Source organism: Toxorhynchites rutilus, chromosome 2 (genome assembly GCF_029784135.1).
Source record: "Toxorhynchites rutilus septentrionalis strain SRP chromosome 2, ASM2978413v1, whole genome shotgun sequence".
Taxonomy (NCBI): domain Eukaryota; kingdom Metazoa; phylum Arthropoda; class Insecta; order Diptera; family Culicidae; genus Toxorhynchites; species Toxorhynchites rutilus.
Window position 1 is genome coordinate 213,603,075 of NC_073745.1, and position 25,853 is coordinate 213,628,927.

A 25,853-nucleotide genomic window follows, 5' to 3' on the forward strand; every position below is an offset into this window, starting at 1 on the left:
TTGATTTTTTTCTGAAGGCTTTGTACTTATTAAATGTTCAACGCCGGGCATCTTTTGGCGTATGCACATATCGTACAATCAAAATGATGGCTGTGATAGGGAATGCATAGGTGGTCATCAGCTCATTCACTATCATATATTTCACTATTGAGCACGTTACCGTACCTTAAACTGTGGTTTCGGAGACGAATGAATTGTAAGATTTGTATCTCCGCAATCAAAGTAAATAGAAATGAAAAAGAACTGAGGTTTTGGAGACGAACTCTACGATCTGTCGAGAATTAAACGAGCTATCAGCGTTCTGAAAACCCTACAGTAAATTAACACAGGATTAAAGTCCTTTAAAATAAGAACAGAGCAGCAGGAAATACATAGCTCGTCATGTTGCTCCTTAGTTATGTTTCTATACAATGCAGATGTAACATCAGTCAATTTTCAACATCAGTTATCAACCAAAGAAAGCAGTTCTTGGTACCGAGAAAATTCGTTAATGCCATCCTGCATACAAAGTGTTGAAATTTGAAGCCACTTTTAATTCGGAAACCATACATGGGTTTGTAAAAACTGAATGATCAATTTAAAAGACCAAACCAATAAGTTCAAGAACAAGCATAAACAAAATAAATCAGTTTATATTATATGTCATATTATGTCACTTTAGAATGCATTGGTATTGTGAAAAACTTTTAATAAGGCCGATTACACATTATCCGGTTTCTGCCGGACCGGTTTGAAACCCAAATGGCAAATTACGACCGTACCAACCTATTTACGGCGCCGTGATGCAGCCGTCTACTGCGACTACAATGTCCGGTGATCGGACAAGCATTACATGCGATGACAGTAGTATTGTGTCGACGACTTGTGGAGATACACAGTTTGGGAAAGCAAATGATTCTCTATAAGATTATCAGACCTTAACACAGTTTCGAATTGTTCAAACTTTGAATGAAAATTTTTACTTCATATTATGTGATTGTTCAAAACACGCAATACTGACTCTTAATTAATCATTTTTGTATAATTTTGCTGATATTTTCACCAAGACTCATCATTATAATATGAAATTATTATCAAACACAATTCTTGCTTAAGAACTTCTCACAACTTGCAAAAGAACGCGTTACTCTATTACACAAAAGACATGTTTGTTAAGAAAAATTTAATTTTCATTAATAATTTTTATTTTGATTATGGGTTAATTGCACTTGGAAATTTATTTTTACTATCACTTCCCAAAAGCGTAGCACGAAGCCCAATGCCATCAACGCGCATTGACAGATGTTTGTCATGTCTGTTAGTATTAGTGCGATTCATGCAATTTTTCGTCCCATGTATTAGCATGTGTGTGCTATTGACGTTTGTTTGTTGATTTTGAAATCATTCCAGAAGCTGCAGATGATATGGATGCCGAAAATTTTATTTCGCTTCTTTATTTCGCTACTGTGGAACAAGTGAAGTGATGCAAATTTCTGCTCAAAGCGAATCAATGGTCACATGCGCACGAGGTTTCATGAAGTGTTTTGCCATGGATTGTGTTCAACGGTGGGTAGTGTTATTATAAATAATTCATTAATTAACTTTTGTTTTTGTTTTGCTTACAGAAAATTTCCCTCATTTGAAATCGATACTGAACAAGTTTTAGGATGTCAACCAAATTTTCAACTGTTTCATCAAGGGGCTTCCATTGTGCTCCCTTGGCCGAGTGGTTAGCGTCATAACTAACATGCCGGGTGTTCGGGTTCGATTCCCGTTCTGGTCGGGGGAATTTTTCGTCAAAGAAATTTCCTCCGACTTGCACTGTGATCACGCGTATTCTAGAACTTGCCACTCAGAATGCATTCAAGGCGTGTTATTTGGCATAGAAATCTCAACTAAGTACTAATAAAAATGACGCAAGTAATACTACGTTGAGACGGCGAAGTTCCTCTAGGAACGTTAGTGCCATTGAAGAAGAAGAAGAATCAAGGGGCAGATTTCAAGCGACTTCATCCAGCTGAATGTGAAGGTGAGTTTTTGTTAATTTGAACACACCAAAATCTTCTAATATTCTTATTCGGTATTTCATACAGTTCAGCCTGACCCGGAACGTGATCGACGAAGAGGTGGTTAAGGCTCGGCTCAAGGAATTCAAGACCAAACTGTCCGATTAGTGCTCGGTGATCGAGATGTTTTCCCTGCCCTACTCTGTCAGAACGCAATCACCCAGCAATCGGTCATTCTTCGCCCAGGATCCGCTGTGCGTTGATGCAAAACGCGCTCAAGAAGCTGCTTCTGCCCCAGGAGTACGTCCTCGAGAAATTACGGCTGAGTGCGTTTCTGGACGAGGATCTGCAGAAGCAGCAATTAGATAGTGTTTGAAAGAAAAGTATGATGTAATTTTAATCACAAAGCATTATTACTGCAATGCTGAAATAAAAAAAAACACTCTAGAATGAATGAATAGGCACACATTCTCTTGTAGGCAGATTTCAAGATGATCACAGGAAGTGAACAGATAATACACATAAATAAGTAGTGCCCCTAGCTTGTTAGAAATTGTTATTATTATTGCTTCATAAAATTTTACACTTTTATCTAACCGTGTTTCTGAGACTGTTAAAAAATATGTGGCAACGGAGCGTGTGAAATAAATCATGCTGTTTGTGACTGTTTGTATGCTGTTTGCAACTGGACAAAAGTTAGTTTTTATAATACTGTTGATGACAGCCATGTTTTTTGTCCAGTAAGTTTTTCATGTTAATTTATCATTGCAAATTTACGTTGCCGTCGTTGTGGGAACTGTTGTAGAACCATATGCGCCTATCATAAACGTGTGCGCTCTGAGAATTACTGAAAAGGTTTGCGAACGTATTTTGAAAATAGGCGGAAAAGTTTATACCTCTGACCGCTCTGATCGCACTTATCGGTAAGAACACCGTCCTGATGTGCGTGTAATGTCTGAGAGGCCTGCACTCACTTTGGCCGTGCTCATGGCGTGCCACACTTCAACATTCGTCCGTATGTACTCTCAAAGGAACGCAAATTTGAGCAGGTTCGTGGTTGCAACCCCAAAAGGCATATCATGAGAGGGTGAATGCCCTAAGCTGCTTACAAACAATAGTGGAAATTCAAAAAACACGGGCTCGATCAGCTAGGTGCAGCTATACCAAGAACAAGGTACAGATGCTTGATCTTCGCTCACTCATATGCGATCGGGAAGCGAAAGATGCGCAAGGGAATTGGGGAATTCACCGCTGCCGATAGCGATCGGGAACATCGCACAGAGATGCGATCAACAAAGCGTAAGCGGAAATGATTTTATTATTCTGCGGAGCAGATACGTCCGGAATCGTCCACCATGGAATCAACAATAAATTAAATATTTTATCGGATGTTTTGCTAAATAAATACAGATTGTAATTTTGTGAAACTGTACATTGTGAATATATGTTTTATATAACTAGTGTTTTCATATGAATATATGTAGTTCTACCAGAACTGTATTTTGTTTGTTGATGTGATGTTTGAGCCGGGTGTTTCGCCGTTTTGTATTTACTGTCGGCATTGCGTGGATAGCAGTTCGAGCTTTTGTTCGCCGACAGCAATTTGTGGTGCGGAAAAGGATTTCCCATACAATGTTGGGAGATTGAAATTGTGGGCTGTCGAATTGAGCCAGCCACCCAACAGCAATCAGTTGTATGTAGCAGAAATATTTGCAGCAATATTTACCTGTCAATCCACTGTATAAACAAATGCATGTATGTGTATGTGAAAGATGTACGGTTTTGTGTAGCGCGAGGTTTCTTTCACATTGTTATCCGGTTATCCGTCCAAACCCAGCGGCGCTTTTTGAAACCGGTCCGGCTGAAACCGGATAATGTGTAATCGCCCTTAACTCTTCTTTGAAAGGTTTAATGGCCCTGAAAAGCGCCGTGTTTTACGGTGGCTGGTTTTGCCACCAAAACAGTCAGTATAAACAAACTTTTTCCTTCTTCTACCTGCTGCCGTTTTGCGATTGCGTTTGCCACTCGCTGAAACTAGTTGTTGCCCCCGAACCGAATATGCTCTGTTCTGTAGGCGGGTTTTCTTATTGTCGTGAGCAGCTTTGCAAGCCATCTCGAGCACTCCGGCGGCCGAAATTCTATAACCGCTATTAAGTATACTGGTGCTCCGGCACCAATCCGTTGATGCGATGTGATGTGAAACGATGCCATTCAACCACACTGATTTACGGTTTGAAAGAGAATAATATATTTTTCAGCGTATCCGCGCGCTTTGTACTTTATCGGTACACGGTCACAGGATAGAGACAAATCGGCAGACTCAGCCAAAGGGGCGAGTCCAACGAGACGAACGAAAGAGCGTTAAAAGGCAGCGATGGCAGAAAAATACATTACGCTACTGACACTCGATCGAGACGGTCATGTTTTTAGCGCCTTACGAAAGAGTTTTTAAATAAAGTTTTCTGCTTTTATACTCTATATTTCCAAATGCGATAAATCAGCCTGTATCAAGGCTAATTCCACAAATTAAATTTCAATACAATTAATTTTTACGACTCTAACGATTTCTTTCTATATTCACAGTTCATCAGAGAAAACAGCAGAGCATCTTCATTCATCTGCGGCGTTTTAACCGCTGTTAGCGGTGATCCCTTGCACTCCTACAAGAAAAAGGCGCGATCGGTGGCGTCACAAACGCTATCTTTCTTCGGATTGTGGGGATCCCTCCAACAGTGAGTAGAGCTTTTCGGGTGTTTTTAAGTGCTTTTGGTGATTCTTTGAACTGAATTTTCATTATAATAGAAACATATTAGTTATTAAAAAGAAAAATCACGATCAAATAAAAAATAGTGTAGTGCTAAATTGCCCTCAGAGGCTAGAAGTGAAGGTGTAAATCGGGAAGTACCCCTTCTTCTTCGCGTTTCTCCTGGCAATCGGCAAGTTTTGTTTTATAAATATAGGTGCTTGAATTTTAGATTTCATACAAGAGCTTTTACGGACATATATCCCAAATAAGGGAAGTGTATCAATATTTTACGACTCTTTCGCCGGCTACACCTGGGGTGTAGCTAGGCAACAAAAATGGCTTCCAGTAGTTCCGGACCTCCAGGAGGCCGGGCTACAAACCGTTACCATTTTGGGCTGACCCACTGAGTGGTGATCTTGAAATTCTTCTATTACGGGCCACAGGGGAAGATACCCTCCCCTCGAACCCCTTTCTTGTAAGCAAGACAGTTGCCAAGGCAGGATCCTTAGAAAGTGCAAGACCACAACGAGACGATAAAAACCGAATTAAATATGTACTCTCAGTAAGAGAAAAGGATGTTATCGATAATTTACTTTCAATTAACAAGCTAATTGATGACACCCCAATAGAAATTATTCACCATCCGACTCTAAATCAACGCAAATGCGTTGTCACCTGTCGTGAAGTTCTAGACTTAAAGGAAGATGAATTATTAAGAGAACTGGCCGATCAAAAAGTGATCGAGGTAAAGCGTATCACCAGGAAAGAAAATGATTCGATTATAGCCACACCAACATTAATTCTGACCATTCGTGGAACTGTTGTTCCTGAATATATAAATTTTGGATTTCTTCGAGCAGGGACTAGGAATTATTATCCGAACCCCATGCAATGTTTTAAGTGTTACCGCTTTGGGCACACAATAAAACGGTGCAGACGAAATACTCCACTCTGCAAAAACTGTGGAAAAGACCACAAAATAAATATTTCCGGAAACAAAATCTGTAAATCCCCTGAATTTTGCGTCAACTGTAAGGGTGATCATACCTCATCCAACAGGACGTGCCCAATATGGGTAAGAGAAGACAACATAACCAGAATAAGAGTAGATGAGGGAATATCTCACAACGAAGCTAGGAAAAAGTATGACCTCCAGAACAATGGAATAACCTATTCCAGTGTGCTGCAGGACAGACTTAATACCATCCAAACAACAGACGATGGCTGCACTCAATGCAAATGCCAATGTAATTCCGCTAGACCCAATCAGGATAATAGCCAATCCATTATTTCAGGCAATGAAACGGAAAGCTCGATAGATGAATCTGAAGAAGATTCCGAAGAATCAGAAGGAGAAGAAATGGAGGAACAAAAGAATATAGAATCTGAAGAGGATAGACAGGACATGCAAACCGAAGAGGAATCAGATAATCCAATGGAATACATTGAAATTTGGAATAAAAATAAAAGGAAAATCTCGAACAAAGGAATATCGTCTGAAGAACATAAGTCTTCTGACGAGGAAAACAAGCAAACCAAAGAAGTTTAACGGAAACGGACAAGGAACGAACAAACAAATCAAATAAATGAAAGAAACAACACACACACACACACCAAAAATAAACACCCACATAACAACAATCAACAATCACATGCTAACACTCTATACCACTCCACTCCAAATAAAAATAACACTAACACAAATAACACACACACCTCCAAAGGGTAATCATAAAAACAAATAAATAATTCCTTCTATTACATAAATTTAACCTTTGATCTGCAGCATTTTTATATCAATCAATATTATTTTAGTTAAACCGAACGGCCCGGAGTTGCCGTCCACCTTATTTTTGAAGGAGGTGGGATGGACGGCGGCTCCAGTCTTCGATCTCTTGATACTATTTACCATACTTTTCATAAAATAATTCATAAATCGAAAGACCTGGAGCCACCTTCCGCCTTATTTAAGGAGGGATGGGACGGAGGGCGGTCTCCAGGCTTTCACTTATTCATATTATATTTAATCGGATTATTTCTTTAAATAACTTTCATAATCGTAGGACCGGAAACCGACTCTCACCTTATTTTTGGAGATGGTAGGGTGAGTGGCGGTTCCTAGTCTAATATTATATTTTCTCTAAAGGCCGGGAGTTGTCCTCCATTTCACTCAGTGGGATTGATGGCGATTCCTGACACTCAATACTTTTTAAATACATATAAATATGTGTATGTGTGTACATGTATAAAATAAAATAAAATTAAATAAAATATATATACATATAAAAAAATGAATAAATTACTAACAAATGCCAACTAACTAGTTTACAATTTCAAAAGCCATACCTATCCCACTCCTTCCCCTTTTCCTACCCATTTCACTCCTCCCTAATCCATTCCTTTTAATCCCACCCAAATCCTTACCACTCCTTTCCTTCCTATCCTCCTGAAAAGGGCCTTTTCGTTTTTTTTTTTTTTGGAGCACGCCTTTCGCCGGGTCACTTGTGCTTCGTTACCGCTTTGGTCCTCGGATCATTAAATACTTACTTCCCTTTACAGCTTATATTAAATATCTTATGAAGCATAGGATCCCTTTCTACCTTCTTCTTGATTCGAAAATCGAGCGGACAGATCTGATGGATGTTATTTTGTTTTTGGTTTCCCTTTTCGCCAATCCCCTCTGGGCTGGTCTTATTGTGGCTCTTCACTGGGCTAGAGGCGAATGAACTGCAAAGTTTAAAGCCTCTTAAAAACAAAGAAGAAGAAGAAAAATACATTCATTACGATTTGTTCGCTCGTTGGATTCACATGCAGGCTAAAAAGGGTCATTTTCAGGATCACAACATTATCTTTAATCTAAAGAGTTTATTGTTTTGTTATCACTCGATTTCCTCATCTTGTTCACCTAATCCTGTTTATCGATTGCGTTTGCCACTCGCCGCAGCTTTCACAGTTGGAAAATTTCTTCCCATCCAGCTCGTGACATGTTGTACAGTAAATTATATTTAATGCGACGTGCCGAAGCACCACTCAGTGTCGCATTGGAGGCTATTTTAACCTGTAATTGAACATTTGCGATGACAGTGGTACAGTGTCGACTTTCGATGTGGGGTCATAATTTGGTCCCCGAACTCTATGTTTACAAAAATATCCAACTAAATATGACGCATTACATGTCCGTCCAATTAGCTAAATGTCGAACTAAATGTAAATTACTGTACTTTCAATCTGGAAACAATTTAAGAATTGGTGAAAATTGAATAATCTGGAAATTCCCCAACCATCAATAAGCTCAGAACAACTGCCAAATTCTCATACTCGATATGATGATTTGGAAAACAAATTATGAAAAAATCAATTTGCGTTTTATTATTATTTTGGATATTGTTTTTGAAAGCATTGAACTGTATTTCGTAAACTCTTTTTTGAAAGGTTTAATGGCCCTGATAAGCGCCGTGTTTTATGAAATGGTTCCAATTTAGAAAACTTAGTACTCGTGGTTTTGAAAAAAAAAAAACCATTTCGAATGCCCTCGATGCCGCCTTGTTCTGGATTTGCCACCAAAGCAGTTTGTATAAAGAACAAACTTTTTCTCTTCTGCTACCTGCTGCCGTTTTGCCATTGCGTTTGCGTCTGCCTGTTGTTGTCTTGATATTCACCGAACCAAAGCGCGAGCAGTTTTGCCAGCCAACTCGATCACTTCGGCAACGGAGCTCTATAACGGCGGCTAGGTGGACTGGTGCACTGGTAATAACGCGCTCGGCCTAGCTACCCTTGCGGAGCAATTGGCGAATACACCTACGGGAAACTGCAGTCCAACACGGTTCGAGAGGGATTTTGCAGTTCCCTTCACTTTTCCTCCTTCCAGACATGGCTACTTGTGTTAGTTTGTTGATGTGATGTGATGCGAAACGATGTGGTGTACGATATGGATGAGAATGATCGTCTGGCTCGCTCGAAAATTACGCATGTGTGAGACTGCGACTAATGTTTCGTTCATTTTTTCCTTTTTCCTTTCCTATCGTGCTTCATTGTATTTCGCTGCTGCTGTGGTTGCCCGTTTTGGTCGGTACGATTTGAGGAGCACAAAACGGACCAATCAAAAATGGGCACATAGTGCATTTGGACAATGCTTGGTATTTCACAATTATTCAATTGTTTATATCTCAAGAAAAATGAAATGTTATTCGTTATGATAGATGCGTAGATATATTTCCTATCAATTTATGCAAACACCTTTGCGATCTATTGTTATAAGCGTTCCAAATCTTGCATTTTTTCCTACTTGTTCAGTGCCTAGATTTTCATTTCACACCCTATATCTTCCGGTTAGACGTAGTCCTACGTCAAAAAAATCGATAACTCTGTCATTGTTCAAATTTGAATTTTCTCAAAAAGGCCTGGTTTAGATAGCTCACCATCAACATGAATGCACAGTCAAAAGTGTAACGAAGTACTTCAGTATCATTTTCTTCTGTTTTTACATCAAAAACAATGTGATAATTGGGTAATTTGGCATCAATTCATAATATTCGGAAAATAATGGCATGGTTTAATGAATAAGGGATTCAGATCCTGGACTAGTCGGCTTGTTTACCAAATTGAAACCCTGCCAGGAACTTATGAAGAGTGATCAGACGAATAGTAGATGCAGCTTACAAGCAGTATGAGTGATCTGGAGAGCTTAAAGGAGCAGTAACCTCTGCGTAGAACGAGATACACACTACAACATGGCGCAGCATGGTCGTAACCACCCCGAATGGGTTTTTTTTTAACTTATTGAGAACTAAAGATGACCTACGAATTAGAAACTTATCCTAATTCATGTTAAATTAACGTTAATTTTGTAAAGGAGTGAGAGTTATTCCATCTGGTTCCAATAGAGGCGAATGAACTGCAAAGTTTAAAGCCTCTCAAAAGCAAAGAATGGAAAGAAATCTGGTTCGATAGTTATGAAACACTTTAGTAATTTTAGTATTTTGAATGTTTCGCGCCTGAACACAACAATAAAGTTGAAATGGCCAGTCTTATAAATGAAAATAGTTATTGTATTCTACACCATATACTTCCATTCAACTAACATCTTACATATCTCTGGACACTCAGAAAAAATGAGTGGTTTTATAGTAGTGAAACATAGTTTTAATCGAGTCCACCCTGTAACTGCCCAGTCTACTTTGTTGTGCAAAATTGGTTCCAACAAATGGTGTCGACAACGGTACCGATATCGTGCCATTTTGCAATGATTCTGTCGACCTACCCTTCGTATTTGACAACCACTTATGAGCCAACATTGGGCCAATCTGGCACCGCGTCGACCACACGCAAAACTGCTCGACCCTTATTATGGCTCTGTTTCTTTTCAAGGAAATGAAAATAAAATGTAATGAAAGAAATACTGTTGATAAAAAATATGTATTTTATTTCTAGAAAAAGCAATTTACACTTAAATACGATTGCAACTTGAAATACAATCATCAACTTATCGGTTATTCACTTAGTTTTATAATGTACATCTAAATATATATTCATGTTAAAAGTATGTGTAGTATATAATAATATTGATGTGAATGCCTGCTGTCGGTGGAGCGGTGGAAGGCAATGCGGGATTAACCTGAAAATAAATAAAATAATTAATACGAAAGTACATTATACGTTAGAGATAATAGGAACGATAACAAAAACGATTCCTTGGTCTAGAAAAAACCAGAAACAAGGAACCGTTTTTACTATTAGGTCGATTCCGTTCATAACAAAAAAACATGAAAACTATGCAACAAAAATAAATCATTGTACTCACCTGTATTTACTATGATGCCTGTTGAAGCTGGAGCAATAAAAGGCAATGTGAAATTAACCTGAAATAAAAATAATAAATAGTATACATGTGTATAAAATATTATAGCCTTTAGAAACGATATTATTTTTATTATATTACCGGAATAAATATTCGTTATCAGATAACAAATATTTATTCCGGTCACATCCCTGGATACGGGAAAATTATCCGGCACAATTATTTTAATAATTCAACTGTCTCTATGTCTCTGCCGACCAATACAACAGATTTTTCTGATAGAACAGTGAAATAAACTTACTCACCTGTCCTATCTGTCTACTCTGCAGTTCGGGAGCGTGATCAAGCCAATCTGAAACGAATTAAATTGAGTTTAAACTGAAAATAAAAGCAATTTTTAATACTTACAAAAATCGTTTCTCTTTCCAAAAACTGTTGTGTTGTGTTTTGACAGTTCAATGAGAAAAAAAAAAGGCTGCTGTAATAGCGATTCGCTCAATTCGTGTAGTTTTATTGTGATTATAGCAGAAGCTTAGGGCAGTGCTGTCTGCGGGTGGCAAGGCCGGGTAAAATTCCGGCACTTTTGTAGCATTTTTCGTCACTCGATCGACACTGTGCTTATAACCGCTCGAAAATATAGGAATCTGGGTATTAGTGTTTCTTATGGCGGGTTTACATTAGGGAGATCTATAGCTATAGATGGATTTATTCACGTGAAAATAGGTGTAAACGGGTGAGAATAAATATGATACACTTATTCGAGGTATATATAACTTGAATAAATTCAGCATATTTAAACGCTTGTGAATTTCTCACTGGTGAGAAATCACTAAAGTTGGATGCAGTTCTACTTCAGGTGAATAAATTTACCGAAGATATGAATATATTCATTATAGAAGTTCACGCTAGTGTAAACGGTTGATGCGATTTCTATAAATCTCATCATATTTCTTCACATGAATATATCCCTAGTCTAAACCCACCCTTAGAACAGCTATAAATGATTTATAGGTTGGAGTCTCGGCTACCAAGGATGTCGCAAAATAAATATAGCTTCCGAGGCGAACATTAATCGAAATAATAAAAAGCTATTCCATTTCTTTTAAAATGTAGCACTTTTTCGGCTTTATATTTTTTCCAGGTTCAACAAAACACAAAATCCCGCTTGTTGTTTTTATTTATTTTTCAATTAAGTATATCTCATGTTACAATTCTTACGTTTACGTTTTCCTCTGACACGCTATTGTTGCTAAAATTAAATTATAAATTACATCTGTTGGGTGGAAACATCTAACGATTAACCTTTCTAGATTATGTTTCTATGTAGTCATTCTGAAATGTTTTTTTTATTATGAAGCGCCTAGCCATATTTTTTCTAGTGACAGTTAATTGAAGATGAATCAGAAGATTTGAACGAAATATGTTGGGTTCTATGAACATGCAGTATTCTAATGTACTGGTTGTCGTTGATGTGTAACATTTCTTATCAAAGCTTATTTATTCTTCATTCGGATTTTAGAGTTTACTTCACATAGTAATGCTGCTATTTTGTCGTACAACACCTAGTGATAGTTCAAGTTAAATTTGTAAGAAACCATTTGGGCCTAAAAACCGATACGACTTGATGACGCGATAAAATGAACAACGACAGCCTGAAAAAAAACTAATTTATTCCTAATTAATCGTAGTTTAAAATTTTTGAGAAAAACATTTACTGTTGTCCGTTTGTAATAAAACGATCGTTGAATGAAGAGCAGTAACTCAATCTAGTCTGAATCGTGATCACTGTCACGATCAGAACCACTATCTGACCCACTGTCCTTATCGCTGCCTTTCGCGGACCGATCATCAGATTCATTATCGCTCTCCTTGTCCGAACCATGCTCTGAGCCGTGTTCTGATCCTTTATCTGATCCGCGCTCGGAACCCTTTTCCGATCCGTGCTCAGAACCCTTTTCCGATCCCTTATCCGAACCACGATCGGATCCCTTCAAGGACCCCTTCTCAGAGCCACGATCGGAATCCTTATCCGAACCATGGTCTGACTCTTTGTCTGATTCGTTGTCGGATCCTTTCTCAGAACCGTGCTCGGAATTGCGACGAGATCCTTTTTCGGAACCACGTTCCGAGCCTTGATCCTTTTCTTCCTTTTCATCATTTTTGGCCTCCTCCTTCTTATCGTCGTTTTCTTTGTCCGAGTCCGCGCAGCTCTTGACGGAACCGTTACTTTTGCTGACTTCATCATCCTTGCTCTTGTCCGAGTCACTCTCTTTCTTGCTTCCCCCATCCTGTTCGTCTTCCTTATCATCCTCTTTGTCGGACTCGCGAGGGCTTTCCTTTCCAGAGTCAACATCGCGAGGACTATCCTTGCCAGTTTCCTTTGGCGTTGTCCTTCCCGATCCAGATCCTTTCTCAGACGCTTTGTCGCTTTCGTTTTCTGCCTCGTCATCGTCATCCTCAATGATACGATTGCGACCACTGCTCTTTTCGCGTTCCTTATCCTTCGACTCTGTTTTGAGCTTATGTAACTTCGTAGTGGCCAAGAATCCCATGTGTTTCTTCTTCTTCTCGGCAGCATCTTTGGCCGCTTTCGACAGTTGTGCTATCTCCAGCAGTTGTGATTTGAGCTTTTTGTTTAAAACATCAACTTTGAACTCGTAATTTTTCTCCATGTCCTTGTACTTTCTCATCAAATCTTGTTCCAAATACAAATGCTTTCCTTTCCAGGCGCTAATCTGTTGAGCGAGAAAAGAACAATTAAGTTTGTAGACAGGTATGATAAATTAATTTACAACTAACCTCTTTCTCCTTCTCCAGAATAATACCATCCTTTTGTTTGATCTTCCTCTGCAGGGTAGCTATCGTTTCCTTCAGCTGTGTCATCGCGATCACATGGTCAGAGCTGTGTGGATCGACGTATTTGGTGTGGGCACTCTTGGCGACCTTTTCCGGAATTTCCGGCATCAAATGTTTGATGTCCATGCGTGCTTTTTTGCTGTGCCGTCCATTATCGTTTTTGTCTACACGATCCAATCCACTCCCACCGCCACTCCCAGAGCCCCCCATAGGAACACTTTCGGGCATTTCCATTGGCACAGGCGCAACGTCACTCAACGGTGCTAGGTTTGACGCGGCAGCACGACTCTCTGCGCTGCTGCTGCTGTTGCTCTTGTCCGATGGACCCCGATCTGGGCGCGATCCTCTGTTCGACGAGTTTCCACTAACAACGGACGAAGACAAGCTCAGTGGCTGTGTGATGCCACTACCGGTGCTACCATTACCCGCTCCTGTAGCTCCTCCTCCACCAGCGGAATTCGCGGCGGACCCAGACGTTGTCGGTGGAGGACCACTATCGGGGCCACGTTTCTTAGCCCGACGGCGGTCACTCTCCGCCTGGCGGGCCTTCGTTAGGGCACGCTTGTAGGACAGGGTGCATAGCCAACAGAGCAGCTTACCGTCGACCTGGTGATTTGAGATGAAAGAAAAAAAGGATAGTGGTGGTTAACTTTAAATTGACGATCACTTTTGGTGACGTTATGCTGCTATTTGATGCGAACAAAAATAAATAGGAAAGATCACAAGCTACCGAGTATGATGTTGGTTCATTGGAAGCGGATTGATGAATATGAACAGAAACTTACAACAAATTTAACTAAAATATGACTTAAGGTTTAGAAGAACTAAGGTACCATACGAGAACTCTGAACTACTTTTGTGTGCGTTTCGCTATCTGGAAGAAGTCGCATTCGGACTAATCTCAGCAAGTGATTGGAGAGGTTATTTTGTAGATAAAAAGGTACAAAGCAATTTTATGTTGTTTAATTTGACTTCCACAAATCTCTACTCAGATGATGATTGCTTTCCGTATAATATGATGGCCATGTATTCTTTTATTATTTTATCCGGGGAGATTGCCCATGATCGATCAACACTTAGTTGAGCTAACCCCTTTCACCATCTCCAGAATATACTATCCTTTTGTTCAATCTTTTTTCTGCAGTGTAGCTATCATTCCCTTTAGATGTGTCATCCAGATGACTAGGTCGGAATGTAGATCGATGTATTTTGTGTAAGCACTCTTCGCGGACTTTCCTGGAATTTTCAGCTTATTCGTCTTAATTCCTTTTGTGCTTTCTTGCATCGTTCGTAGCATTGTCCACATGATTCAAATATCCGCCAAGCCCTGAGCTGAGATCCCTGAAGTTTTTTGGAGTGTATACTTTTACTCAGCTAGCGACGTAACATCTCCAATTCTCACTTTCTCAACTCATGTTGTTACTTCAACTCCTGCTCTTTCATAAGGGTTTCTTCGTCGGCGATCTTCATTTCCTCTTGTAACAATGCTACTCTTGCGCTGGATATGCTACTCTTGATTGTGACGCCGATTGTGGAACTGTCTTTTCATACTCAGGCTGCTCTTGGATACCTTGGACATATAACGTATATACTGTAACAGTTCAGTTCTTGATTAATTGATAAGTGGCTTGAAACCTCTCAGTTCATTCGTCTGTAATTTACTATATGACGTAGTAGATTTAGGATGATTTAACGGTTCTGTTATTGCAGTTTTCACCTTTCACGCTCTACCGTTCTCTTTCTCTATTTTCGTTTACTTTCTCTCTTTTTCTCCTTTATCTTCGTTCTCTTTTCTCTTTCTCATTCTCTCTCTCTTTCTATTTCTTTTTCTTTTTTTCTCTCTCTCTCTCTCTCTCTCTCTTCTCTATCTTCGATCACTTTCTCTCTTTTTCTCCTCTATCTTCGTTCTCTTTCTCTTTTTCTCTCTCTCTCTCTCTCTTTCTCTGTCTGTCTCTCTCTCTTTCTCTGTCTGTCTGTCTCTCTCTCTCTCTCTTTCTCTGTCTCCCTCCCTCTATCTCTCTCTCTATCCCTCTCTCTCTATCTCTCTCTCTCTATCTCTCTCTCTATCTTTTTCTCTCTATATCTCTCTCTTCTATCTTCGTTCGTTTTATCTCTCTTCTCTATCTTCGTTCTCTCTCTCTCTCTTTTATCCACATTCTCTCTCTCTCTATCTTCGTTCTCTCTCTCTCTCTCTCTCTCTCTTATCCACATTATCTCTCTCTCTCTCTCTCTCTCTTTTATCCACATTATCTCTCTCTCTCTCTCTCTCTCTCTTTTATCCACATTCTCTCTCCCTCTCCTCTGTATATCATCGTTCTTTCTCTCTCTCTCTTCTCTGTCAATCCCGTTCTTCCTTTCTTTCTTTATTTCTCTCTCCCTCTCTCTCTTCTCGAACTATCATCGTTCTTTCTTTCTCCCTCTCTCTTCTTTGTCTATCATCGTTCTTTCTCTCTTCTCTGTCTATAATCGTTCTTTCTTTCTTTCTCTCTCTCTATATATTCTCTGTATATCATCGTTAATTCTCTCTCTCTCTCTCTCATCTTCTTTGTCTATCATCGTTCTTTCTCTCTCTTTTTTCTTTGTCTATCATCGTTCTTTCTCTCTCTTTTTTCTTTGTCTATCATCGTTCTTTCTCTCTCTTTTTTCTTTGTCTATCATCGTTCTTTCTCTCTCTTTTTTCTTTGTCTATCATCGTTCTTTCTCTCTCTCTCTCTTTTCTGTCTCTCATCGTTCTTTCTCTCTCTCTCTTTTCTGTCTCTCATCGTTTTTTCTCTCTCTCTCTCTTTTCTGTCTATCATCGTTCTTTCTCTCTCTCTCTTCTCTTTCTATCGTCGTTTTTTCTCTCTCTTCCCTTCTGTTTCTCTTTCCTCCCTTTTATTTTTTCATGCTTCCTCTTTTTATTTTTCTCTTGCTTTTTTCCTCCTCTCTCTGTTCCGATCAATGTGATCCGTCGCGCCAGTAGATTGCTCTTTTTAATAATCCTAATGTCCCAAATATATTCCTTCTCAGTGTTATATTTCTATCAAAATTATTACTCGTACTTCTATTACGAGCAGTTAAAGGCGCAAAGGTCCACTCGATTCGATGCCGAGTCAGCAATATTTTTTGAGTTACAATATCTAACGTTGGGTAATTTTTTAGATGGATTGGGCATTTTCAACGGGGTGTAACATTGCCGGTTTTTTTTTTCCTTGAAATGTATATCCTATCGATACATATGACAAATTACAAAGTATCGTCTTTTCGGCTTGAGTGTCATTTTGTTCCATTGTTCAATTGTACCGTACAGCGGGATAATTGAGAGGTGTTGTGTTAGTATTAGCACAAACAGACCGAATGCGACATCGATTGAAATGTGTCATCTAAATTCTATATTATCTCAATTTTTTAAATATTTAGCAGTAACGACATTTGTATTCAACTTCACGAAGTGTTCGTTAGCGTTATCGTAAGTTTTGGTTATTCTGTGCATATTCAATTTTTATATTTATAGCACGAGGAATAAAACTATTGATCTTCTTGGACGATTTGCACCAGGATAATCTTTATTTTGCTTCTACCTAACATAATAATCATGCATTTCAAACGCTGACTCGTGGACGCATTAAAATGTAACGTATTTGTGCACTATGGACAAAGGTAATAATTTCATAGTAATATAAATTGTCTAAAGTTATCTCATTATATTCTAAGCATATACAGGATGTTACGTAGTTGATCAAGAACTTTCCAGGAAGTGATAAGGAATCATATTGATTGAAAAAAGTCTTCTACGCACCTGAACAAATATGACTGACAGAGTTATACTCTTAGAAAGATTGGTTTATTGTTGATTCATTCGAAAGATTTGAATTTGATACTGAAGATAATTTAATTGAGGCGATTTGATGTCTTAAAGTGAATTATAAATCGATTAAAATCCATTTTTAGCACAGGAAAACACTAACTTTATGGTTGTTACTTTAAAAACACTGCTTTTTTATTTCTATGTTTTACAGCTCTATCCAGTACTACATTTTCTCATCTTGCAAATGAAATCAACATAATCGTTCTAAGTAGCTTACTTTTTGAATTAGAGAAAGGTTAATACTATCATCTTATGGAAGATTCTGGGTCAATTGCCTAACACTCTTGAAATGTTCACTCGAAGGGCTATCATGTGTTGTAACTAAACATACATAAACGTTTTCTCTCTGCTCTGAACCTGCTCTCAAGCTCTTCCATCAGAATGATAAGCTTGAAAATTGATGATATCTAAGTATTTGTTTAACTTAGTTTCTATTTGTACTAGCATTTCATTGTTAGTAAACAATAAGCCTTCATCATTTCATCAAGGAAAATATCATTTACTTCATTTGCAATACAAATCCAGTTCCGGTGTTCTTTCGCAGATATAGATGTAAACCGTGAATCTAAAGTTATACCAAATTTTCGACAACTGAGTAGGTCGATTATAAGTCAGTTTGGAAAACTGAGTTATTGCCATAAAGAGTGTACCGGGAGTAAAAATCCAATCCATTGATATTCGTTCACGAGTTTGTTTGTTTGATCAGCATCACCATCGATAGTTCGTGATCAAAAATGAACTGAAAAAAGTAAGGCCGCTTTGTTCGTGTAATTCGATTCATGAGCAAAGCAGCAAGAATGAAAATTTGCTTACGAAATTTGACTTGTGAGCATATATGAGCATGTCAGAGTAGAGCTGTCTAATTTTCTTTTTATTTATAACGATTAATGAGTGAATGGTCTGAATACAGTATCTTTTAAACACCAGCTATGTTACTTAGAACAGATTTAATGCATTGTAAATTATTATTCCTTCATTGTCAGTCAAATGAGTTTTGCATGGTCAAAAAAAAAATTGGTGAACGTGGAGGATGTCAATAAAATGAGTATTTACTCGTAAGTATACTGCTGATTATCAGCATTGCAAAAAGCAAGGTAGCGAGTAAGCGACTCGTGAGCTCTGTTTCTCGTGAAAAAATGTGTATATCAAACTAGATGTTAATGCATAATCATATGAACTTCCACTACTGATTAGAACTAACTAATTTTATTATGTGGAGTGACGTTACACTGTGTATTTTCTCCACTTTTTGTCGTTGACAAATGTTTAAAGTTTTGAAAAACTACCGTTTTCTCGTCATGACCTACAAAGCTTCAATGCATAGTTACGTATTTAGAAAAATTGAAATTTTCGTCTATATCGAGAAAATTATATTTTCCTAATCTAATCTATCCAACGATTTCGAGCGAAACAATGATTTTACGTTTCTTCGAGAGTAATATTATATTGATGATTTAATTACTATTGACAAGAAAGCTATGATAGACATTTCTACATTCATCGATTGAAACGTAGATTATTTTTTATGAAGCATGTCTTTCAAAATATATATAAATGCATACATTCCAAAACAAATCTTTTTTGTGCCATCCACTTTAAAACAATTCCATGTCAAATGAACTGGATATCTCAAAACATTCCCCTTAGATTTACTTTATATATTTAAATTAGAATAATTGAAGATATGTTTTTTTTAATTCATGAAATTCCAATACATCAAAACTATTAGCAAAATCGTAGCTATTAAAAAAATATATAAAATATGAAATATGCAAATAACCAATCTTAATGCAATTCTACATAAACAATTTTAAAACACATTTTATTCTAAAGCTAATCGTTTTCAAGATATAATATAACCGATTTTATACGAAGAAAATAATGTTTATGAATTTTTTATACAGTTACGAAGCATTTTTATAAAATTTATCTCATCTTCAGAGCGGCTAATTTAATAGTAGAACGTTTCATATATATTTCCTCATGTGGAATGCAGATTTAGTTTGTACAAGAGTGCATGTAGATCTCATTTTAATAATCTTTTCTAAATTGTTATGATTTTACAAAGCATCGAAATTTCATCAATTTTAAAACATTAATTTCTTCATTTTCGTGAGTCTGAGTTTGTTAATTTCAATAAGTATTGGAATAAGAATATATAGTGGAATCCGTTTATAATGACATTCAAGGTAATTGACAAACGCGTCATAATAAGCGGACGCCATACAATGCGTTAATGTATTTAAAATTGTTCATGTTAGGCGACATGCCACTGTAAAGGAAGTCATAATATCCGTCGTTTTACAAATAATTTTAAATAAAACCAAACTTCGTCGTGTAATTACGTCATATTAAGCGATCAATATAAACGGGTTCTACTGTATTTCAAACATCGAAGTATATATAGTTGTGTTCCTTACTGCAAATTATTATACCCGTATTTTTTATTTTTTTCATTAGGGTGCCCATTTCTGTTCTAAATTCTAGTCCAAAAAATCTTAATTTTAATATTTTTTTTTTCCAAAAATGACTTCATTATATTTGAACTTCTAAACCGATTCAAATGATCAACATATCAAATTAAAGCTTATTAGCTGGTGCTTTTTGGGAATAAATTTGGATTTTGTTTCTGTAATTATTGATTGTATGACTGAGGTATTTTTAAAAATTCTTAACTTTTCAACTACTGGACCGATTCTAACGATCGGCATATCAAATTGGGGCTAATTAGCAAGTCTTATTTCAATATTACAACTGTAATTATTCGTAATTATTGATTGTTTTTGTTTTTTTATATTTTACTCGATTAAAGGTAGAGGGCCTTATATTTTGTTATAGTTTTTCTTGAATGCTGAAGTTTTTTACACAACTTATCCGAAAATCAAAGAGTTTGTTTTTTCATTTTTGAACTATTATTTTTCAAAATTAAAACGTCTTCAGTCTTCGTTCATTATTCCAAATTGAATAGACTAGATCTATGTGACAAGAATCCTATTTTTCCGCAAGTGTATTATTTTTTTTTTAAAGAAGACTAGCTCATTGGCTTCAATTTAATATGTCGATCATCTGAATCAGTCCAGTAGTTCAATAGTGATGACTTTTTCAAGAAAGTCATTTTTGGATAAAAGGGGAACACATTATTTTTCGGGTCATCGGTTAACTTTGAAAAATCATAACTAGAAAAAAACACAAAAATGCCTCTCTGATTTTTGGACATGCTATGTAAAAAAACTCAGCAACAAAAAAAAAATAACGCCCTCTAGTCCAAAGCCATGTAGACAATAAAAAAACAAATACAATCAAAAATTACGAAAACAAAATCCAAATCATAAGCAACTGTAATACAAAAGAAAAGTTACCTGGCTTTGATTTGATAGCTCGATCATTTGAATCGATCCAGAAGTTGAAAAGTTATGAATTTTTGAAAAAAATCATTTTTGGGAAAAAGTGAAAAAACCACTCTAAAATGAAAATGGGCGCCCCAAAAGTAAGAAAATACGGGTCTAATATCTTGCGGAAAGGAACACCACTACTATTTGAACGAAAATCTGAGAACCGTTATATCGGTTCGGCATGAAATTGCTAAGAGGCGGTATTTTAATGTTTTAAGATACAGTTTTTTTAATCATGAATTCAGTTTTTGAGTACGTTGTATTATAAATATTAACATTCCTAGATTCCTAGATTAACATTGGCTTCCCAACAATGCAAGATTAAAATCGGCTAATTTAGTGTGGAATTGCAGTTGTAATGAGTCTTAATATGATAAGAATTGTTCGTTTATATGGCCGTCATAGTTTGTACCTGATTATGACTCTGAATTCATAGTAGAAATATTATAATTGTGTGTCCTAGTCCTACCCTCATGAATTCACAGGTACCATTTGGTTAAATTTATTCTTGTTGTGAATGGCGTTTGCTTGTGGTGATTTTTTTTCATATCTTTTAAACTATTGGCAATAAAAAAGGAACGTATTCGTAAGGAACATTACGTATGCACGACGCAAGAGCCAATTTTTTTTATGATCTTTTTTTATAATCTCGTATCCAACGTAAACGCGGTTTTACTTATTTTATCTACGATATCTTTACAATGCCCTGCAACAACTAATTTTTTGTCGACAGACGCTGATGAGTCTGTCCAAATTTTTCCACTCGTTTCAAATTCATGATGAATGAAGGAAATTAGTACACAACGAAAATAATCTTCAAACCAGAGTAGTGAAGAAACCCTATTTGTAAAAAAGACTGAATAACATTTGTTTGTCAGTCAACTATTGATGTATATATGTTTTATCTTTTTTGTAATCTTTCTGTATTCTGTTTTTAAGATTTATTGATCCACTTAAACCTTGAATTAACTTTTGTTCTGCTTTATTTTTTCCTTCATCTCTTACTGTCGTCTCTAATGTATCATATATGAATTGATAAAACATATCCACAGCTTGCCCTATATTGCTATTGTCAGAGATAGTTAGCTTACGCTTGTGTCATTAGGGTTTTATATCAATCTGTTGATAAACTGGTTTTTAAATGTTCGATAAGATGCTGAATTCAGAGAACACAATCAATTTCATTCTGCTCGCTATTAATAAGCCTGTTTGAATTCAAAATACGCGATTCGGTCAATTCGTCATTCAACGGTGTGAAATGCTTCATTCTTCACGAGGGGAACGTGTGGCTAAGTCATGCAAAAATTATCTCCCAGAATTGGTATAAAAAAAACGATTATTTTTTGTCATCGACAAAAAAAATTGTCCACTTAAGAAACATAATTTCACAATTGAAAAGATACTTGCAACAATTTGATTTTTTTTTCAAGGATTCAATAAAGATGAACTTCAGTTATCTTTTGGTACTTTATCTCATTACTACGTTGCCGAGGTTTGCTCTTAATTATTTACGGTACGTTTTACATTAGCGTATTTACGTTCGTTTCCCTAACATTGATAAGAGCCTTGGTACACGAATTACTAAGTACATATTCTTTCTCTGATCATATGTTATCAATACTCAATGAAATAAGTTCAAAAACGTAGAAGACTTTGGCATAAAATTCGTATTTCTAAGATGAAATTGCATTTCCTAGCAAAACTTACACACGACAGTGTTTTACTTTGATATTAACCCCTTAGCCTACGATTCAATTTCCAAAAGAGCACACCAAATTACAAATGCTTCGATGGGTCACACGCATCGAGTAATTCCACTACCCTGCTGAGCATTCTAGAGACCTATATTATGCAAGTTCTTCTTTCTTTCTTTCTTTGTTTTTAAGAGGCTTTAAACATGGAAGTTCATTCGCCTCTAAATGCAAGTTCTAAGCAAGCGGTCTGTTTTATGTTCTCACTATTCTGTCACAAATCTTTACTGCCAACAATTTCAACTTTTTTCATATAATAATTACTTGAAATCCAGCTTTTGACTAAAATATTGTGTTCTACAAAATTTTAGAAGAGTCAATGAAATTTCTAGTGAACATTCATTGTAGGATAATTGTAGGTTAAAAATTATCGAGTATCGATCGTGGAGGGGGTTAGAAAGAAAGGGGTGTAAGTGGCTTGATCGATTTCTCTTCGTCAACTTTTTCTTTAGTTAATAACTCAACTGCAAAAACGTTCCAATTTGAGTTTGCTATAGAATCCGATAGATGAGATTCTGACCTATCTTTCATATTGTCAGAAACAGCTAGGAATGTTTTTGCAGCTAAGTTATGACCAAAAGAGAGAGTCTATGTATAGAAATCGATTATGTCACTTACACCCCTTTCATTTGAGCCCTTCATATAATGGTGCGCTAGGACTCTCAGCAGAGTAATGAAAGGCGAGCCCAATTGATGCGTTTGAATTTGGTCTGCTCTTTTGTAAATTAAACCGTATCTGAAGAGGATTAAATACGCCGTCAAAACGCACTTACTCAAAAATTTTAATTAATATTAAAACTTATTGCATCACAAAACAGCCTTTTATATAGTTACGATAGTTTGAAATATTTCATTTTTTTTTTAATTTCATATCATCATTTTTGTGACTTCTTCTTTTTTTAAGAGACTTTAAACTTGGCAGTCTTTCGCCTGTATCGTGAGCTCGAAACGGCACCACTATACATATTACTTTATTGAATTAAAACATTATTCCAATAAAAAAATTTGTGAAGATTATCGAAGGTTATCTGTTTTGTCGGACATCAGGAACGGATTTCCGGAGGGCATACCTAATTTCCCAGCTTTGGAATGAATTTAACTGAACATGTCGATTGGAACTTTATGTTTCTAGTAATCACACAACTAGAAGATTCTTCTTACTCAGAAGCGATTGACACGAAACTGTCCAAAATTGATCCAAACAACTATGTTACGAATGTTTAATCTAACTGCATAGAATGAATGATAGTAAATAATTGCAAAAGATACAGCACTTCAAAATTAACTATAATTTTTGGTATTGAGGATATCTCCTGTATCTCTACATTACGCTATGTATCATTAGAAAGACTTTTTATACTTTGGACATTTGACCTAAATCGGTTCATTCTAGTCTTGTTGGGTAAAGCTTTCAATTTCGTGCAAAAATAGGGGGGTTTTTATTCAACCTAACATTATAGACTGCAAAAGGAAACTCAACATTATTTTCCGTTGCTATTTTTTCAACGATGAAAAACGCAGAACAAAAAATGGTACAAACTTGGACGCCCATAGTTAACACTCGGTGCGTCAAAATACTGCAACAATTGAAGATTGCAATTTTTTGAGAGCCGTTAGTGGTACAAACTGAACGAAATAGCTTAACAAACGCGCTTTCGACATTCCGACTTCCGTACAACTCCAACTAATTTTTGTACTCCACTGTATAGCATATAGATTTGTAAAGTACTTATTTTTGATTGGCAGAGGAAGCAATATTGATTGATTTTAATTTTCAACTGTGAGGAGAAACATTCTCGGCAATATCGTATCTTTTATAGATCACTTTTCAACAGATCCTTTTTACGTACACCGGATTACGTACACCAAATTACAAGGGACAACTGACTTATGAGTACTCATCTATGGAATATTGCGGTATGGTCTTAAATACGTTTTAACACGGAATCTGTTATTCGGCACTTGAAGATGGTTAATAATTTTAGGGGAAATTCTTGATTTGGTTTTGGCACACTGGTCGACTGTTCCTACCGCATTGTACTCTGATGCAAACCGTCTAATTCAACTAATAGCTGAGTATTCATCGTTTAGACCATATACCTTAATTCTACACTCTGCATAGTACAGTTTTTTTTTCTTAAATGTTATCATTATTCTAGTCTTAATTCTAAGTCCGCTTCCAATCACACATCTCACACTTGCTTTCTTTTGGATAAAACAGCCCATTGTGTTCAACGAGACAGTATTTGATGTGTGCTGTGGTATGTCTCTCCTGTTTCTTGCATTCGCTCTTTAGCATAAAATGAACCACCAGTGCCACGAATTTGATTGTTATTGTGTACAGCATTCGTGTGTTTGTGGCAGCATGTTTCGGTCATTCTCAAAAAGCCACGGATGGTTCCCAGTGGCCCAGGGGGAGAAGTCGGTCATCACTTCAAGTTGGTGTGATGCTAACCTTATAATCTGGCCTATTAAAAGCACATCGTTGTTTGCACTGATCGCATGTTACCGCTGGTCCGTACTTTGACTCGGAGTTTGTACACCTAATCGAGGGGATGGTACAAATATGTTTGCGTCAAAATCAAACGTATTCTTGTTTTGTCTGACGTTGCAGCAACAATAGTTCTTTTGTGCTGACAATCACGGACTTTGTTTGTTAATGAATTAGAATGGATGATGGGATGGGTTGATGGGAATGTATACCGTTATTAGAAACTGGAGAACTGTCTGGGTGAAAGACTTCCGCGATTAATGAGGCTAAACATTCTATTATTCAACTTCTGATAACGGTATAAAACGGGAGGACATGGAAGGGAAAAGTGGTTCTACATAAGATGAACAGTGGTAACACAAACCTTTGGCATTTAGAGCCGATGAAGGCAGCGATGATGTTGCAGAGTTCGCAGGCAGATGGTTTCCCGTACTGTTTGACATTTGCCTCGCATCTCTTGCACGAAGTACTTCCTTTGGATGTCTGCTGGAACTCTGCCCGGCAGTATGTGCATTTTACTATTGGATACGATCCCCGGCAATCCTGCAAAGGCAGATGAAAATAAATTGTTTATATTTAAATAAAGTAGGTGGTAGCATTCGAATAATGTTTATATTTTTCATGAATTAGGAATATATCCTTGATAAAAATTAGCGTGCAGAATCTCACACGACGGCGAGTATTTAAAGTAAATAAATTACACCTATCTGAGCAACGTGAAATATACAGAAGTAGTCATAAGTAGTAAATTATTATAGGATACCGAGCGTAGAGAAGCTCTATGGGAGAGCATTGACCCCAAGTTCAAGAATAGCTGTTTTTTTTGACATGATCTTAACTTAATTATAGTGTTGCCGGACGGTATAGAGTCCAAAAATGTCACGAGCCAAAGTTCTTACGCTTCACATCTACGTCGATTTTAAAGCGATAAACTCGAGCTGGTTGACGAGTTAGTCTACATTGGCTCGTTATTAACCACCGGCAACAA

At 36.9% G+C, this 25,853-nt stretch overlaps 1 protein-coding gene and 2 long non-coding RNA genes across 5 annotated transcripts in view; 1 reads left to right on the forward strand and 2 right to left on the reverse strand.

Annotated features, from left to right (window-relative positions):
- The first annotated feature begins 1,388 nt into the window (after positions 1-1,388).
- Positions 1,389-2,617, forward strand: LOC129771570 (uncharacterized). The gene is made up of 3 exons (XR_008742409.1): positions 1,389-1,545; positions 1,605-2,008; positions 2,073-2,617. It is a non-coding gene; the product is annotated as an uncharacterized LOC129771570 (long non-coding RNA).
- Positions 2,618-10,205: 7,588 nt separating this feature from the next.
- On the reverse strand, positions 10,206-11,055 carry LOC129771830 (uncharacterized). Its single transcript, XR_008742486.1, has 4 exons — positions 10,937-11,055; positions 10,834-10,880; positions 10,532-10,589; positions 10,206-10,345 (listed from the first exon to the last, which is right to left on the reverse strand). It is a non-coding gene; the product is annotated as an uncharacterized LOC129771830 (long non-coding RNA).
- A 634-nt stretch (positions 11,056-11,689) lies between these two features.
- Positions 11,690-25,853, reverse strand: part of LOC129769291 (clumping factor A) — a 42,997-nt gene continuing 28,833 nt past the window's right edge. Inside the window, exons 2-6 of one of the 3 annotated variants that reach the window (XR_008741857.1) lie at positions 25,230-25,408; positions 24,830-24,917; positions 13,328-13,990; positions 12,244-13,263; positions 11,690-12,191 (exon numbers count right to left, since the gene is read on the reverse strand). Coding sequence is in view for 2 of the 3 variants with exons in the window: in XM_055771427.1 (XP_055627402.1) it covers positions 12,295-13,263; positions 13,328-13,990; positions 24,830-24,917; positions 25,230-25,408 (1,899 nt within the window). In the remaining variant the exon portion in view is untranslated. Of the gene's footprint in view, positions 13,264-13,327; positions 13,991-24,829; positions 24,918-25,229; positions 25,409-25,853 lie in introns of those variants that run through there. The other 2 variants (XM_055771427.1, XM_055771428.1) reach the window with 2 other exon arrangements.